Source organism: Fukomys damarensis, unplaced genomic scaffold (assembly GCF_012274545.1).
Source record: "Fukomys damarensis isolate Sample0158 unplaced genomic scaffold, DMR_v1.0_HiC HiC_scaffold_1, whole genome shotgun sequence".
Lineage (NCBI taxonomy): Eukaryota > Metazoa > Chordata > Mammalia > Rodentia > Bathyergidae > Fukomys > Fukomys damarensis.
Genome location: NW_022900913.1, coordinates 71,164,568 through 71,182,421, shown reverse-complemented (window position 1 = coordinate 71,182,421; position 17,854 = coordinate 71,164,568). Strand labels below are relative to the sequence as shown.

Below are 17,854 nucleotides of genomic sequence, written 5' to 3'. Positions count from 1 at the left end.
AAAAAAAAAAAAAAAGGGAATGGAGGTCGTATTTGTCTAAAAATGGGGGGAGGGCAAAGATAATAATCACCAGCTGTTAGTAAAACCACAGATTGATGAGGGCAGACAAAGGATAAGGCTGAAGATGCAGAATTAGAGGTCAGATCATGAAAGCCTGCAGCCAACTGTAAGATGCTCAGACATTAATGCTTTGAAGAGTGGCTCGTGGTCAGACTTGTTTTGGAGATGAATCACTCTAAAAAGTGATGAGGATGAGTGTGAGGGCCATATGAATAAAGCGAGGCTGATTAGTGGAAGGAAAGAGTGCTAAATAAATCTAGTGTAGGCCTGCACCTCTTGAAGATTCCACAAATGCTGTGTGCAAAATTATTTCAGGTATGAAATTATGGACACCACTTGTAGAGTGAATTTTTATTAAATGAATAAATGTATTAATCTGGGTCCCTGGAGAACTAGACTGCTCATCGCTTTTCAAAAGTTGTCAAATGAGATGTGAAATCAACTACCTGAATGTGTTTAAGTTGCTTCAGTTTACTTTGTAGTTCTGGTGTCATCTTTTCCTAAATTGAGGGAACTCATTTAAGTGTTCTGTTTAAAATGCCCTGCCTCTTGAGTTTACCAAGGTCATCCTCACATTAAGAGCTCAGGGTGTAGCTCAGTGGTAGAGTGTGTGCTTGGTATATGCAAGGCTCTGAGTTTACTTCAGTTTAATGCTCAGCAGATGAGAGGAGGAAGAGAAAAGAAAGTCACTTGGATGGGTAGATAACTTTGGATTTACAGCTTGTAGTCACCACTTCAGAAACTGACTTATAATCTATTACGTTGCAAGAGTTTTTACTATAGACATGATGACATGATTCAAGGCATTAAATTAACTGGTACATAAAGTACAATACATATCAGATGCCATTAGTCAATAGACCATGTGTCCTAATAACTAATTTTTATTTATTTATTTCTTTTGAGAGATGGGGTTTTATTATGATGGCCTTAAAACTCTAGGGCACAAGTGATATCTCTGCCTCAGATTTTCAAATGGCTAGAACTGAAAGCATATATGCTGTTCCTGGCTAGATTTTCATATATTACTTTTCTTTTTAATTTTTCTTTCAGTACTAGGGATTGAAATCTGGACCTTCACTTGAGAGGCAAGCATAGCACCACTGAACCTGTATTACTTTTAAATGATACAGTACTCCTTATAGCAACAGATTCCTTCGGTACCACTGACTGAGGAGGACACAGCTGAGGAGATCCTATATAGGAAATTTTCAATGATTTTGTTTAATATTGTGAAAATCAATCTATACAAACACAAAAATTGTAATAATTTACTATGTGGCTTTCGAAGGTTCTTTTTTGAGTTACTCTGAACATAGTTATAAATAATACTTGTGAGTTTAGACATGCAAAAATACAGGTGTTCTGTGTCTGAGGAGCAATCTGTAGATCTCTACCTAGTTGTTCCATCAACTCTTGAAGCTCTAAGTGTCCTGGCACCCGCTCTCAAGTTTATGCTAAATATTTGTCTGAACCAAACTGCTCTGCCTCCTAATTTTCTTTACTATTTGTACCTTGCTTTGGTTAGAATAAAACCACTTGGGAAAAGATACTGTTTGGTTGTTGGCTGCTTAGGAAGAATAAATCACAAACCCCACTGCACCACCAAATGCTTTCTGCAAAGTTGGAACTACAGTACTATAAAATCATGCAGAGATCCGAGTTCTAGCCTTCTTTATTACATTTTTATGCTGTTTCTGGTTGCTGTGATTCATACAACACAGTGAGTACAATTCCCCAATAGAAAAACAGCTCTGACATTCATCTTCCTACTTATTAAGGTGGTCTTCCCAAATTCCCAAATATAACACTGCTTGTATTTTATTTAGATATTTGTCATCAACTTTCAAATTCCCTGATCTCTGACAAGTCTTATCACTGAGACTCAAACTCGTTAAACTCCAAAGAGTTTCAGAAAAATTTGACAATAAGATGTAAAGGATAATAAAAATGTAACTAACGTGAATACATTCTTTCCCAGAAGCACTCTCAGCCCCACAACACACTATAGCCTAGAGCTTATTGTACTTTACAGTCCTGTGAGTTTGATCATCATTGTCACATCTCATTTTTTTTCATTTTTAGTATAACTTTGACTGATCCAGCAATCTTTTATACACTTGGTTTCCCATACTCTTTACTATTAAATATTTAGGAATATGAATTTTATAGTAGAAAATGTCCATTTTAAATATACACAATATTCTCTGTACATTCTAAAGACATTTATATTAGTGAACATGCTACTTTATGTTTTAAAAACTACAATGAATTGTTCTTTCTCCATTATCCCAATATCTTCAGAATTCACTTTTTCAAGCTTGGATAATACCATAATTTATGTGAAAAATGGGAGCTGTAAGTGACCCAATTATTCCCATTTAAAACTGAGTTAGTCTAGGCCAGTGATGTCCTGGCGCATGTGTGCAAGTGGGCTGTTTGTTATTAGTGAGAGCTCTGAAAGGTTCACCCTCATTGGTCTAGGTCCACATTAAATCCAAAGATTACAGAGTGCCAGAAGACAGGAAATCAAAGTGTAACAAAAGTATGTCCTTTTTTCATAACCAAAATTGTCTGACTTACACTTTTTAAAACAAATGAAAAAAGGAAGTATGGAGCCTAATAGTCAGTTCATACTGAAGAAATCCAATATCACGAAACTTTCATGAACCTTATATGTTGTTTAAATGGTAGTTGAATAGTGAGTAAGAATCCCTGGAGTTCAACATCCATGCAGAAGGTCTAAGAGAACAAATAATACCAAATATCATTTGCCAGTGGTGTTCTCAGAGATGTAATGTGTCATGTGGCACAATTCTGATGATTAGTGAGTTGCAGCTCTAAAGGGGATTGGAATGTGTGACTTCATGCTTGTATTTTCCCTCCTTCAGATTTTAACTGCTAGTAGTGTACATGGGGAGAGATACGAAATGTACAAAAAAAGGTTTGTATAATTTGTACTAATTTTAATACTATAAGAGTTCTTATGCCTAAAAATTTTCAGGATCATTGTTTTGAAGGACTGATTATATTCCCAATTTTTAATGACAAAGATATGAGATACTATACATACATACGAACTCATAACGCGTGTTAGTGAGAACATCTATCTGCTTATGATCATCAGTATATTGAAACTGAGATGAAATAATTAAAGTTGAAACTCAGTTGACATGTTACCGAGCAAAGCTTTACTCTAGGTAAGTATCAGAATTCTAGCAAGCATTTTGTTGGTGTTGTATTTAGAAAGGGGATCCTGGGTATCAGTGAATCTCTTGCCACAACCTCCTGAATAAGCAGGACTCAGGCCTGTACCACAGAGACCAGCTCTCCAGTAAGCATCTGCCAATGTTGAAAACACCTTGGAATCTTGTAATAAGCTCTGTGGATCCCTAAACTGTATAAGGTTCCAAGCTAGAGATGTTATGATAGTGAACCATAAGTAGAAACATCTTAACGATTAATTTTTTTCTCTTATGCTTGCAAACACTTTATTTGCAAAAATGGACATCAACAAGCACATCTGAATTACTTCTGTCGAATCCACCCAAAACATTGGGAAAAAAATAATGAGAAGACTTGGGCATCTCAAACATTTTAATGTACTGTACTTTCCAGAGTGATCTATATTGCAAAATTTACCTGAGTTGCATGTCCATAAATCTCCCTTTGCTACTCTGCTTTTTTCTGAACGGGATGTTTCCTTTCAATGGCAGGCTGAATGGGGTTTGAAATGAGATATGTAATAAATACTATGTATTTCATGAAGCATGTAGTTAATTCAAGATATAAATATAAAGTTAGTACCTTCAAGTGAAGACATTTCTCAGATGATTCTAAAAAGCAAAAGGAAAGCATAATCAATTATGTGTAAATATGAGAAAGCCAAAGATACATTCATGTAGGACTGGCATGGAGCTGAATCCTCATGCTCTCCTGTAGCAGTGATTACTTTAGATTTTGGATTTTCACCCCCAATGGTTAGGACAATATGACAGGCCTTATGAGACATGCAGTTAAGATTTCAAAAATGACATTATGCTTCCAAAGGCCATAACTAAAATAAAACAGTGAGCATATACCAATGTGCTTATACACGCCGACTGAAGGAGAAAGTGATCTCAGTAAGTCATGGACGAGAGCATGAACATCAAAGCTGATGCTATACCATTACACTACAAGTATTTAATTGTGTTCTTCAGTTTGTCCTGACATTGTCAGAATTTGTCAGAAAGGACAAAGTTGTAGTAACTGCTCAGTGCAATATATCATTCCTTTTTTCTCAGATAAAGGTTTGGACATATACTTGTAGCATAATGGTTGATAAAAATGTTCATTTTTTCTAAACTCTTGTGGGCTACTGGAATGCCTACATTTCCTGTATCCTCCAGTTAGGCATCTTAAAGCTTCTTGATCCACTTATCCAAGAAGGTATGTAAATCACATCTAAGAAATTATGCACAGTAAGTTTGCAATATTGAAATTGGCTTATCAAAATAGGAGAGATAAGCTGAATTATCAAAGAATTATTAGCTACTAATCAGTTTTTATATCTGAAAATCAGGAATATTTACCAAAAAGTACCAATATGGGTATTCAAAGAATGAACTCTATAATGTCTCTTGTTTCCAATACTGGTTTGGTACATTATGTCAATCTTCAAAGGATTTGTCTGAATATCCTTTATTGCATCCATAAGCAATTGCATCAAAAATTAGTTATCTTAAAAAAGTCAATGCTCCCCTGTGCAAGTTATTCTCAATGTAAATGAGCACTTATTAATTCAACATAAAGTTTCGAGGCCTTATAGTTACACACATATAGTTACATACAGAGAGGAGGTGAGTGGCTATAGTTCATTCCAATTCTCCCCTGTCCTAATCATCCGTGGAGCAGCTATAATCTACTGGTCCATTTGTGGGCACATACACTGAGAACTTGAACTAGAACTTGAGTTCTCTCAAGTTTCCTCATTGGTAAGTCCAGAATTACCTGCCTAGTTTCCTTCTTTCCTCTCTTCTTTCTCCTAAACAACCCCTCTGCCCTTCAAAAGTGATCTATGGTCTTTATTCTATCCATTTACTCCTTTCTATGGATTATTCTTACTACTTCTTGTTTTGTTTGACAATGGTATCATAGGATTATAATTTGTATTTCTTCATCCTCTTTGCTACTTCTGTGGCTAGAAATATTTTTAGATATAGAAAATAATTTTTTGTTTTCCCTTGGCCCTCTTTTCTCTTGAACTATTATGCAATGGCTCTTTGGCCAGATTTCTCTAAAGGGAAGTTGATATCCACCCAATCCCAATGCCCTGAGAACACGTAGCATTGGTATCACCTGAGGACTTACTAGATGCACAGGATCACAGACCTCTGGAATCAGAGGTACGGTTCAACACAGTCCCCACCGTGGGGTTTCATTACAGTGGAGAAGCTCTAGCCTATACACCAGGTCTCTTCCAAATTCCCTTATGTAAAGTAAACTTTTCAGAATCTAGCATGGAGTGTCTCCTCATCATGACCCCCAAATTGAATAAGAAGTCATAAAGTCTCTAACGGGCTTTTAAATGGGCTGTGAATTCCCTGACCTCTCCATAATGAATCTTATTCCTTTTATTTTTTCCATTGCTCTTATTCTCGATATACTACATAGTGAAATAGAAACTTTCAAGAGTGGCAACATTCTTTTTATTTAATTCTGCAACTAGAATTGTACCTTCATGAACCAAGGTACCACGGAAAGCACATGTATGGCTGATCATGTATATTTATATTTACCTGTAATAAATAAAATCCAGCACTGCATAACCTAGTACTTCAATCCTCAATGTACTTGCAACATTGAGAACATAAGTGGAAAAATTCTGCTCCCCTTCATCAAGATTTGGTACCGAAAGCTCATTTGACATCCTTACACTTCTTATACCTTGCTCTTCCTTTCTCTAAACAAGTCACTATTCTCCCACCCTCCATACTTTCTTGTTTTTCCTTTATTGTTTGCATTATTCTTCTTATTCTTTACTCCTTCTGCTCCTCTTTGTTTTCCAACTTCCCTCAGACTTATAATAGATTGAATGGAACTAATAATTCTGCTCCTTTATTGGCTGTGAAATTCAACCTGTGGTTGACCATTGACATAAGTAACTTATTACTATTTTACTTGTGTTTTTCCTTACTACGTGCTCAATACGTAAATTTCTTTGGTGATTAGAACATAGTAATGCTCTGGTTTTAAATAAACAAGTTGTAAGATGGCTTTTCTAAATACATACATATATATATATACACACATGCATATACATATATATGTATATATATATATGTGTGTATATATATATATATATATATATATATGCACATTTCTTACCTTCTACTTGTGTATTTCCTGTATGGTTTCCTTTTTCATCTGCAGCCCCAGATAAATGATCACCAGGCTTCTGTGGAAGATTCTCAGAGATACTCTGATTAAATTAGTACATCAGTATTAGTACATCAGTACTAATGTTGCACAAACATTTCCTAATTATTTTTATGAAAACATCTAATTTTTCTATTTTAAAAGCAGTTAGAGCAAGGCCTGGTGTCATATGTCAGTAATCACAGCATCAGGAGGCTCAGGCAGGAGGCCTGCTGTGAGTTGAAGGCCAGCCTGAATGACATAGTGAGACATTGCCTCAAAAAGTCAAACAAGCAATTCGATTTAATAATGGGAAGCATATCCTGAAAACCAGAACATTTCAAAGAGAATCTCCTGTCAAGCCCACGTTGTATCTCCATGTGAGTGACACTGTAAAACAAGCATGGGAAGCCGCAGGAGAGATTCACAGGCAAAATCCTGTCTGGTGTGCATTATTTCTACCTGGCTTCAGAATACCTAACTCTACTTTGCATTCCCCAACAGGGATAACATTTCTTTAAAGTACAGACTTCAATTGAAAGATTTTAAAGTATAAGAGGTTTTTCTTGAGTGTGTGTTTGTGATATATCACACATGCTTTGGGGAACTGGTACATATGTTATCATTTCTTGATCACCTTTGTTCCTTTACCCCCTTCTCCCCCTTTCCCTTTGCTGATAAAACTGATTCTTGGCAGTGCACTTGATATAATTCAGCATTCAGTATTTCTAATCACAGAAGTCATTTTAGTGTTACAATACTTGTCAAGCTAAGAAATTTCAGTGTCCCATATTGAGTACAAGTAACATTGTAGAAGCTGCTTCTTTTATGTAAACAAGGGCTCAGGGGAAAAATCTAATGTTTTAAGTAAAAATTTTATTGATAGGAAAAATGGCTGAAAATAAAAAAATAAGTTTATGTTATACTGAAACAACAATATGCAAATATTAGTTACTGCATGCACCTCTTTCCAAATTAAGAAATTCAGGAAAGTATAAAAAGTCTCATTAAAAAGGGCAGCATAAGAACTTTTATTTATTACATTTCTACCATGTTCCAAATTCTTATTTATACACTTTCTGGACAGATGTGGCTCACTGCTGGCTCTGTCCAGAATATCCTCCTACACTTTGGCACGGGTGGCTTCTCCTCCTTAATTTGGCAACAGTTCTCTCTCTTTCCTATCCTACCCACAAAACCCCTCAAAATTCTCTAACCTCCCCAGGCAATGCAGCAGCTTCTTATCACTAAGTGATTAGGCCTTCCCCACAATGGTCCTCTTAGAATAAGTTTTCATTATTTACACTTTTGTCACTAAAGGAATGGCTGCCATACAGAGGGTGCATTTCACATTCAATATTGGTTTCTGTTTTTTAAATGTAATGAAATCAAACTGTGATTATAATCCCATGTACTGACAACGCCTCAATCTCTTCCTTCTCAATTGTTCCTTGCAGACCTACAATTGTTGGGTTAGTTATTTTTCTCTCCTGTTGAGAAAAGATACCTGACACCCACCTCCTACAGCTAGAGGGGAAGTTCATTTGGCTCACAGTCTGTAGAAGGCGCAGTCCACAGTTGGCGGGCTCCAAGGCAGGGATGGCAAACAGGCATCACAAAAGAGAAACAACAGGGCAGCCACAAGGTAACAAAGGCAACAAGGCAACTTCACCCATCTTCTCCCTCTTTTATCCCATTCAGACTCCCGGGATGTGTAGTGCTTTAGTAATCACATGGCTCTGATCCCAACATCATATATTCCAGATACTGCTACTTCTGATTGTATGAGGTTTTGGGGGGACATCCAGACTCCAACCATAACAGCTGGCAATCCAAATACAGTAACACTTTCAGGTCTCCCTCATTAAATTTTCAAGTTACAAGCTGTACAATGATCTAAACATTTCCTCTGAATTTCATTGGCCAGAGGCTAAGAATAATTCTTTAGCTTTTAGATCAATTTAATTTCAGAATCCAAGCTGATTGCTTGTGAAATCTAAGATTTAATTTTTAACTGCATTGGCTTCATTAAATGAACCCTACAGATTAGCAGAAATGTACTATGTAGCACTAACATACGTAGACTTCATTCATTTCTTCATCTATTGGATGAGGGATTAAACTCAGGGTCTTCAAACAGATACAACCCTAATCCTCTTCACGTTTTTTTGCAAGAGTAAATTGGTAGGTTATCTAGGGTTTGACAATGTAATCCTCCTGCTTCAGCCTCCCAGAGTGCTGGGATATAAGAAATACATCAGTTTGTCTGAGAGATTGTTTTATTGCCTATGGTTTAAAAAATATGAGGAAATGATTTCTTATAGGCATATACAGAGGTGAGCTAGTAAAGTCCAATTATTTTCCTCTATATTTAAATCTCATTTAATGCTTACTAAAAAAAATTATAAAAAATAAACAGTACCTCTGAATCCCAAGGTGATTCATCATCTTTTCTTAATCCCAGTGGCAACAACATATCTATAAAATGTAGCCACAGACACATTAAGGAGAACATTTACTGCTGTGAATTTTAAAGACATGTGCAAATCTGTCTGCATTCATGAATGTTTCAATAAGATCAAAGTAACAGTGAAAAAGAATTTCAGAGGGTTGAAGCAGTTGGGGGAAGAAGTTGGTGGTAGGAAAATAAAAAAAATAAAAGAATTGGGCATCGTGTTTGGGATCTACACACTTTTAAAATAATAGGATATAAACAAGACACTTTCAGAAATATTCACTAACTTACCACTTTTATACTTTTTGCACCCTCTGCCTTTACCCTCTGCTGTTTTTCTAAACAGTGACACTGTTGATTCTTCCTATATAGATACATAAAGAAAAATAATGGATCATCGAAAAACACACATAGAAATAACAAAGCAAAAGAAAAACACAGACTTAAACATTTGCTCACCCACCCAGAAAGTCAGTAAAATGGAAAAAAAATCACAAACCAATCAATTAAATCACTGGGGTTCCTCTGGAGAAGTTAGAACTGAAAACACATTCTTCTCTATGTGCAAACAGGTGCAAAGATATATGAAAACAGGAACAGAAAAAGTGTATTTCATTGATTCTACAGCTGGGGCCCAAATCAAGAACAGTCAGTTCTACCCAGGAAGCTCAGGAAAAGCCACACGCCTTTGGTCCTATTTTGAAAGGGAGAAGAAGTGGGCAGTAAGGGTATGAAGACCACTCCAGACTGGGCAGCATAAACAAAAGGATGAGGCACGAAACAACAGAGCAAGGGAGGGATGCCCAAGTAATGGGACGAAAATGGAATACAGTTCCTCAAATGGATGGACAGATAAGACAGGAGCTTCAGGGGCCAACCACACAGCACTTGTCTCAGGCTAGAATGGGAACCTTGCCCTCTGTAATGGCACACCCATATTCTTCAGAAAAGGCCACCTTGGCAACAGTATAATGAGTATGTAGCAGTAGAATAAGCAGTAGATGAGCATGATGGGGGAGGGAGGAGAATAGGGTATTATTTCAAATTGATAGGAAAGAAAATGAATGCAGATGGGAAAAATCTGTGAGCAGGTAGGAAACACAGAATGTGAAAGGCTGGGTGGATGATCAGGCCGATGGCTTAGGCCCATGTCTTCAGAGATTCAGTGTCATTTATTAATAGCCAGGGAATAGTCAAGGTCAAGTTGTTCAAGGTGGAACATCAAATTTGAGGGCCCCAGAGAACTTAGAAGACAGGACTGAGTATATATTTGGAGAAGTAGTAGATGACCTTATTCAGGAAAGCATATTGGCTCAGGAGGGTATGTATTTGTAAAATACATTAGACTGTAATAAGGCTATCCTACACAGAAGTCTGAAACTCTTGAAATGAAAGCAAAAGAGGCAAAAATTGGGGAGATTTAAGCTTTCCATTGTATACGTTAATATTTGATTCAAGGAGGTAAACATATACTGTTTTTAATATATGCAAATATTTATTTCTGTGATATGCTAGTACGAATTTTTAAATTTAATGAAGGGTTTAATTCTAAAACACCAATTTAAACTTTTTGCAAAAAAATTCCTATTTAAAAGCAAATCTTGCAAGTTTTCAATGTAAGTCAGGCATGGTGATGTGCACCTGTGGTCCAACCATGTGAGAGGCTCAGGTGGTATGAGCACTTCAACCCAGGAATGTGAGGGCCACCTGGCAAGCATGAAGAGACCCCATCTCATAAAAGAAAAACAGGAAGCTGGGGACTTAGCTTAGTGGCACTGCTTCTGCCTTGCATGTGCAAGGTCCTGTGTTCAATCCCTGGTACCAAAAAAAAAAAAAAAATTATAGAAGAGAAATGCTGATGTGCTTATAGAATTAGGCATTTTTAAGAAAGAACTGTAAAACCCTATTTTAAAAATTCATGTTGTTTTTCTGTTCCTCTATAAACAGCATATATCAACAGCTCTGATTTCCTATTCATACTATATGGGATGGTAGTTAAAAATTAAAGAAAGGTTGCCACACATTGTGCCACATGTTGGTAATCCCAGCACACTCAGGAGGCTGAGATAGAAGATTACTGTGAGTGTGAGGACAGCCTGGGCTACAGAAGGAGCTCTAAGTTCGCCTGAACTACATAGCGAGATCCTGTCTCAAAAACCAAAAATCCAAGAAAGGATCTAGTATAAAAATAGAAAACCATCATTTTCAAGATTGAAGATTTCTAATTCTTCAAGTACTTTTCAAATAGTCTTCAAATACCTGTCAATCAGGACTCAACATTCATATGAAGAAGGGGCTAAACTAGCTCATCAGTAGGATTCCTGAGTTATAAAATGAGAAAATTTAAGTGGAAGGCTTAATAACTATAAATATTTAGGATGGAGTGTATCAAAGCCATTCATTACTTGCCTAGCATGTGGTGGACTTGATCCTAAGCACCAAAGTGGGAAAATCAAATCCCAAAAAGCTATGACTACTGAATTGAATAATGCTTCTTTAGAATAACATTAAATATCCCCATTGCTGAAGGTATTTTAAAAATTTTTAAGCAATCATATTTAAGAGATAATTAGCAATCTTTTTTTTCCTGGTGGTTCTATCATCACGGGTAGTTTATTTTAGCGAAAAAAATCACAAATTGTGATTTCATTATTTGATGTATCCATATGCATGTCCACTACATGAAGAGATTATTAGAAGATAAATCAGAATCATTCCAGAAATAAATTTCTTCAAAAATTTTCCCTCTAAGAAAGATACAGCTTGCAGTTTGTCATAGCTATATCTTGGAAACAGCCTAAATACTGACCAACTAATGAATGGGTAAAGATGTGGGTTTTTATATATACATACAATGGAGCACTACTCTGCCATAAAGAAGGATGGGCTTCTGACATTTATAGCTCAATGTATAGACCTTGACACCATACGCTCAGGTGAAATAAATTGGACACACATGTTTAAATAACACACTGTTTTTCTGCTGTGAGAAACCAAAAGTGGAAAGAAGAACTAAAATGTATAACAAATTATTAGGAAATGTGAAGAAATAATCAAATGGGAATGGGAACAAGTGATGGGGGAGGCAGAAAGGAAGGAAGCAACAAGCAAAAACGTGCAAAAAATGGAAGCAAAGATTTGTATATAGGGAGAGAAGGGGTCTTGAGGTGGAGGGAATGCGAAAAAGTGGTAGGATGTACAGTGTGCAGGTGCACATTCCCTATGATGATTGTTATCATTATATGTGCATGAAGCGCACAATAAATGTTTTGCTATAAAAAAGTGGTGCTGCTTAAATGTATTTCCTCATATAATGGATAAAGATTAAAAATCATATTGAGGGCTAGGTGGAGCTCAATGGTAGAGTGCTTTCCTACCATGCAGGAAGTTCTGGGATCTCCAAAGTTGGGGAGTGGGAGAAGAATCTCAATTATGTAGCTGGGAATTTTAATTTATGAAATAATTAAATACAGTGCTTATTTATTTTCTCTTTGTTCTCAAGAATATTTGGCAAGACATGTACACCGAGCACTGAATTAAACAACAACAAAAAAACACATAATGAGTCAACTATTAATAATTCATAATAATTTTAGTAAGGTTTAAAATGCATTTCATTTTGCATTATCTATCGTAGCAGACAACTCTACCCAGGGTTAGCAGGCCATCAGTGGCACAAACTTCTTGTCCCTCTACAGTTCAGCTGTGTTACCTTAGGAGTCTGACCGAAGCTTTATGTGACTCACATGGGTGTGTCAGGTAGCAGAGTTGGGCTAGTGCTGCTCCTTTGCTAATGGCTGCTACCAATGCTTAAGTCCTAGTCCATGAAGCAGCAGGGCTTTGATGAGTTCACTTCTAGCCAAGGTCATCTAACTCCAACTAAATTCTTCCTCCCTCCATTCACCATTTGTTCTCCTCAGTAAAGATACGCCGGTGCCCCTGTCTGCCATGCTTGTCATCAGCAGTTGTCCTGAGACCTGCCCAGTTACCCTCCTTTCCACTCTCATAAAGAATAAACACTGGATGTCTTTGTTGCCTTTGGTCTTTGCTGCCCAGGGCATCTTAGATCAGCCCAATACCCAGCTTTTTCTCTCACATCTCTGGGTCTGTTTCTTTTGTTCTCTCTTCCCTATCTTGCGGGCAATGTACCTGTCTCACAGGAGAATGAGACACACTGCAAGGGTCACTGACAATGTTCTCTACAATCTATGAATATCAGATTTGCAGGAGTAAACAGGAGATATCACTTTATTGAACTTAGCAAAAATGAAGATCACCTTTTCAGTTCTATCAAATCAATTATAGGTAATTTAAAAGGGTGTGATTTCTAACACATAATAGAGTTTCTACTCTCATTTGACTTGTTTTTATAATATTTGATTTTGGCTCTCATAATCTTATTATAAAGTCTTGTCTTGTAAATGAGACTTCTCATTCATTGTCAGCTTCATATCATCATTTTTGTTGTTTTCTTTTGTTGTTTGCCACTAAAATGACACACATAAAAACATTTTACTCCCATCAACTTCTATAAATCTCAATTCTGTACATAAATCTCTTATTATACTTATTTTCTGTTATGATCTTATGACCCTATATTTCTTTCTAGGGTCATATGTGGCTAAATACATGGGGAAAAGTATTTTTAAAAAGATCTTACATGTGATGGTGATAAAATGGAAGACTGAGAGAAGCTCTCAACATCATCTGATGTTTTAGCATGAGTTTCCACGTTATCTTTGCTTTCACCATCAGAAATACGGTCGTCAAGAGGGGTTGTGTTTCGTGATTCCTCAGTGCCATATTTTGCTTCTATAACAATAAAATTAAAGTAAATTGTACATAAAGAAAAAAATCTACAACTTCAAATCAATGAATAGCACAGGAGTAGGCCATCTTTATCCAATAGCTTACGCTTTTCCCCGCTTTGGTGAGCAGCAGTCCATAGCTCAGCTAGGTTTACTTTGGGGAGATTCTAGAAGAAAAAAATAATAATCGTGTTAAGAATCACAAGTATTAAATCTGATAAAATAGCATTCACCTTTACTACATGATCTAACATTAAGAGCCCAGGATTTGGAATCATTCAGATATAGATTCAAACCCCAATCTGCCATTTGCTAATCTCCATCTTCTTCAAGGGGTGAAGGCTATGAAAGATAATGGAAATAACCCATAATGCTACTCCTAATACCTTTAGTTAATTATGTAAATACTAGAACATTTACTAGACTATGTTCTTAACTTAAAAAACCAAAAACAAATATGTATCCCTTTGTAGTTTAGAGTACTTGGAAAAAACTAACATTTTATGAAATAAAAATTCATTTTGTATTCTATTCTGAACATGTTTGCATGATTTATATTTTCATGAATTACCTCAGGAGGAGAAAAATTAATAGTTGAGTTTTTAATAGTATCATATTTAGATAGGTTAGAATTACCACCACTATAAGTTGCTTCTATTCTGTATGTCACATATGTCAAATAGATAACCACAAATGATTATATGAATTCGGCTCCTTTCAAGAAAGACAAGAATAAATCCTGTGGAACAGTGATTGATAAATCAAAGCCACACAATAACTAGCAGAAATATGTTGACTAAATATATCATGAACATGAAGGTGGACTGAAGGAACAGAAACTACATAAGTATTTTGTGTAAGAAAAACTTAGGGATTGAGGTAAATTATTTAAAGTGGTAATAAAGGACAAACTCTCTCTCTCTCTCTCTCTCTCTCTCTCTCACACACACACACAAACACAAACACACACACACACACACACACACACACACACACACACACATAGAGTTGGGTGGAGAAGAGAGAAGGCAGAGAAGAAAGAAGAGAGAGATGACCAGTCAACTGAATAGGAACTTTAACCAAGGAAGAAAGGAAAAATATTAAGAAGAAAGTATGTAAAAATGTAGACTTTTGTTCAGTCTTTGAAAAGATTACCTGTTTGCATTATACTACTGTTATTTCTTATAAATACTAAAATAGATTCATTACTATAACATAATTCAATTAAACATGCCATCTACCAGTACCTGAGAAATGCAGCATTAATACTAGTTAAGAAAGATAAAACAATGTTCCACCAATTTTCCATCTACAGAAAGAATTGCTAATCAGAATTGTAAAGAGAAATGAACGTCTTGAAAAGATATATTTAATAGAACATGGAGTTTAAGATATTTTAGCATAAAATCCTAACCTAAGTTCAGAGTTAAAGGAAACTAGGGTGTACTGTAACCTTCGTCCCTATTTATATACCCTAATTTGTTTACTTCATATTTATGACATATTTCTTCAAGAAAATTCACCGGAACTTATATATCCTAAACATTAAAAGGGAATACTCACAGAGTTCTCTGCTAGATAAAATGGCCCTAACCTTGCATCCTAAATGGCTCTTCAGAGTACACTATAAATCAGTCTGGGGAAACAAAAACCAAGATTTCCTGCCACAAAGCTCTCCCACCTCTAGTCTCCTTCCCACCAGGACAGTCAATCCTTCCAATGGATTTGAACCTCACCTCTGAATCTCTACCTACTATGTCCGCCCCAGTGAGCCCTTGCCCATATAAAGCATCACCCAGCCAGCCCCTGCCCCATTGCTCTCACCACTGTCTGAGACAGCCTCCTAGCTCATCCTCTGCACCTTGTCCCCCTAATAAAAGCCTAGTTTTGGGTGTTTGTATCTCTGGCTCAATTCTCATCCTCTCAAATATAATTTAGGCCATACTTTTAGAATTTTAATAGACTTGACTATTACGAAAATCATGCATATATAAAACACTATTATGTAGAAATCCATTGATTGACATTAAAAATATTGCTTCTTAATATAAAACATCTTATACCAAGTGTTCAGGGTATCATAAACATATTTCTTAATCTCTAATAGCTCACAGTAATGCAAGAGATTTAACATGAGTATTTTGAAATATAAAAATAAAACTTCTGAAACTTGAAATGTTAGAATGAGATACGAGGATATTGATTGGATATTTTTAAAAGCTATAATATAAAAAATTTCTTAAAGCTCTACTATAAGGTTATTGGGAGTATCTGGTCCCAGAATTGGTTATTATTTTGGGTAAAACATGAATTCTTCAATCAGTTCAAGAACTTTAAATACAGTGCACTCTTAATGGAAGCATGACTTAGAAAATACAGTGCAGTCAGATGTGTTGGCAGTTAATTGCCAGCTTGGGGAATTTAGTGAGACCTTGACTTAGATAGATAGATAGATGATACATACCTACATACATGCATACATATATACAGGACTGAGGATGTAGCTAATTGGAAAGGCCCTATGATCCACTCCCAGAAACAAAATAACAACAACAAAAAAACTGTAATTCTTTAGTAATACAGATTTTAAGAAAGAGATTTAAAATTCCTAAATTTAAACAATTTCTAATATAATTTTAGTCTAAAAAAAGAGCCAAGAATAAAGCTCTCATAAACTGTTATGATACTACAATAAAAACTACTTAAAAGAAAAAATATATTTTATGTGCTGTAAGTTTTGAAAATAAAGGCACCAAATTTCCATGGTAATTATAAAGACTAATAGTATCCATTTTTACATTTATTTAAGCATAGAATTATAAAAGTCATGGTAGTACACATTTAAAAGTCATAGTAAGGTACACTTATCCATGTAATCCTTCACCATATTTTCTATTTCCTCTATTGTGAGAAAGTTTTGCCTAATACAATTTTCCTGTCACTATGTATTTTGTAGCCCATTACTTTGTTTCAGTCCCTGATACCTCAGAGAACTTACCAGTTATTTACCAAAGGAAAAAGAAAAAAAATCTCATGTAAAACTATGGTAGGTAGAGCATTGCTAAATTTGAAGACTAAGCAGTATACAAAGCAAAACTATGAGTAAAAAAATTAACTTTCCAAAAGAGTACTTTACCATGTCATCAAAATTATCATCATCCCCCACTGATGAGTCAAAAGGATCACGTTTGTTAGAAAACCTTTAAGGCAAAAATATAAAACAAAAGCAGGTGAGTTTTGTCCTTAAAAACTGGTTATCTGTACACGAACGTTTCTTGGTTGATACAATTCAAATTTAACCTGTTTTTATGAAGGTTTTAGCTACTGTTTTCTGTCTCCTTTCAATTTATGAAATGGTCAGTGAAGATTCCCTTTCTCTCACACATCAGAAACAGACAGCCAACAGACTAGCAGGGCCTGAAAATAATTTGTTGGTACAAATTGCCTGACCTGAAGGCTGAACTGAAAAATCCAACCAATGGTTGACATAAGTGTTGTTACCTGGACTGAGCAAACCTGTGAATCTTAAGGTAGATAGACTGATATACTGTCCCCTTTCCATAGTCTCTCCCTGTTCCAACAACTAAGCTGGATGTGATGGTTTACATTGAAAATGAATGCAGCAATTCTTCTGTGTAGAAGGTGTATGGGTTATGAAGAGCTATACTCATCAGGTCACTCATCCAAGTGCAAGTTCAATAGCTGAACTTGTTCTCAGGAGGTGGGGGTGGTTGGAGACAGGTCACTGGGCCATGAGCTGGAAGGGTATATTCCTGTCCCTGGCTCTTCTGCCCTCTAACTGCTTTCTTGAAAATTTTACTATGCATATTATCAGATCACAGTGGAATAAAACTAGAAATCAATAGCAAAAGAAACCACAAGAATTAGGCAAACATATAGAAATTAAATAACACTTTTGAATAATCAGTCACAGAGGAAATTAAGGCAGAAGTAAGACAATTCTCAAAATTAAATGAAAATACAATTCATGGGACACAATGAAAGCAGTCCCATGAAGGAAGAATGCAGCAGGGAATGCCCACATCAGAACAATAGAATGAGCTCAAATAAATAACCTAATGATGCATCCCACGGTCTTAGAAAAACAAGAACAGTCCAAACACACAGGTGT

At 35.9% G+C, this 17,854-nt stretch overlaps 1 protein-coding gene across 1 annotated transcript in view; it reads right to left on the bottom strand.

The window, feature by feature from the left end:
* Positions 1 to 17,854, bottom strand: part of LOC104861244 (ankyrin repeat domain-containing protein 26-like) — a 42,006-nt gene that overhangs the window by 11,045 nt on the left and 13,107 nt on the right. Inside the window, 9 exon segments of the mRNA XM_033763751.1 lie at positions 3,703 to 3,730; positions 3,733 to 3,777; positions 3,868 to 3,896; positions 6,430 to 6,523; positions 8,882 to 8,937; positions 9,206 to 9,278; positions 13,575 to 13,726; positions 13,829 to 13,889; positions 16,859 to 16,922. Coding sequence (XP_033619642.1) covers positions 3,703 to 3,730; positions 3,733 to 3,777; positions 3,868 to 3,896; positions 6,430 to 6,523; positions 8,882 to 8,937; positions 9,206 to 9,278; positions 13,575 to 13,726; positions 13,829 to 13,889; positions 16,859 to 16,922 — 602 coding nt within the window.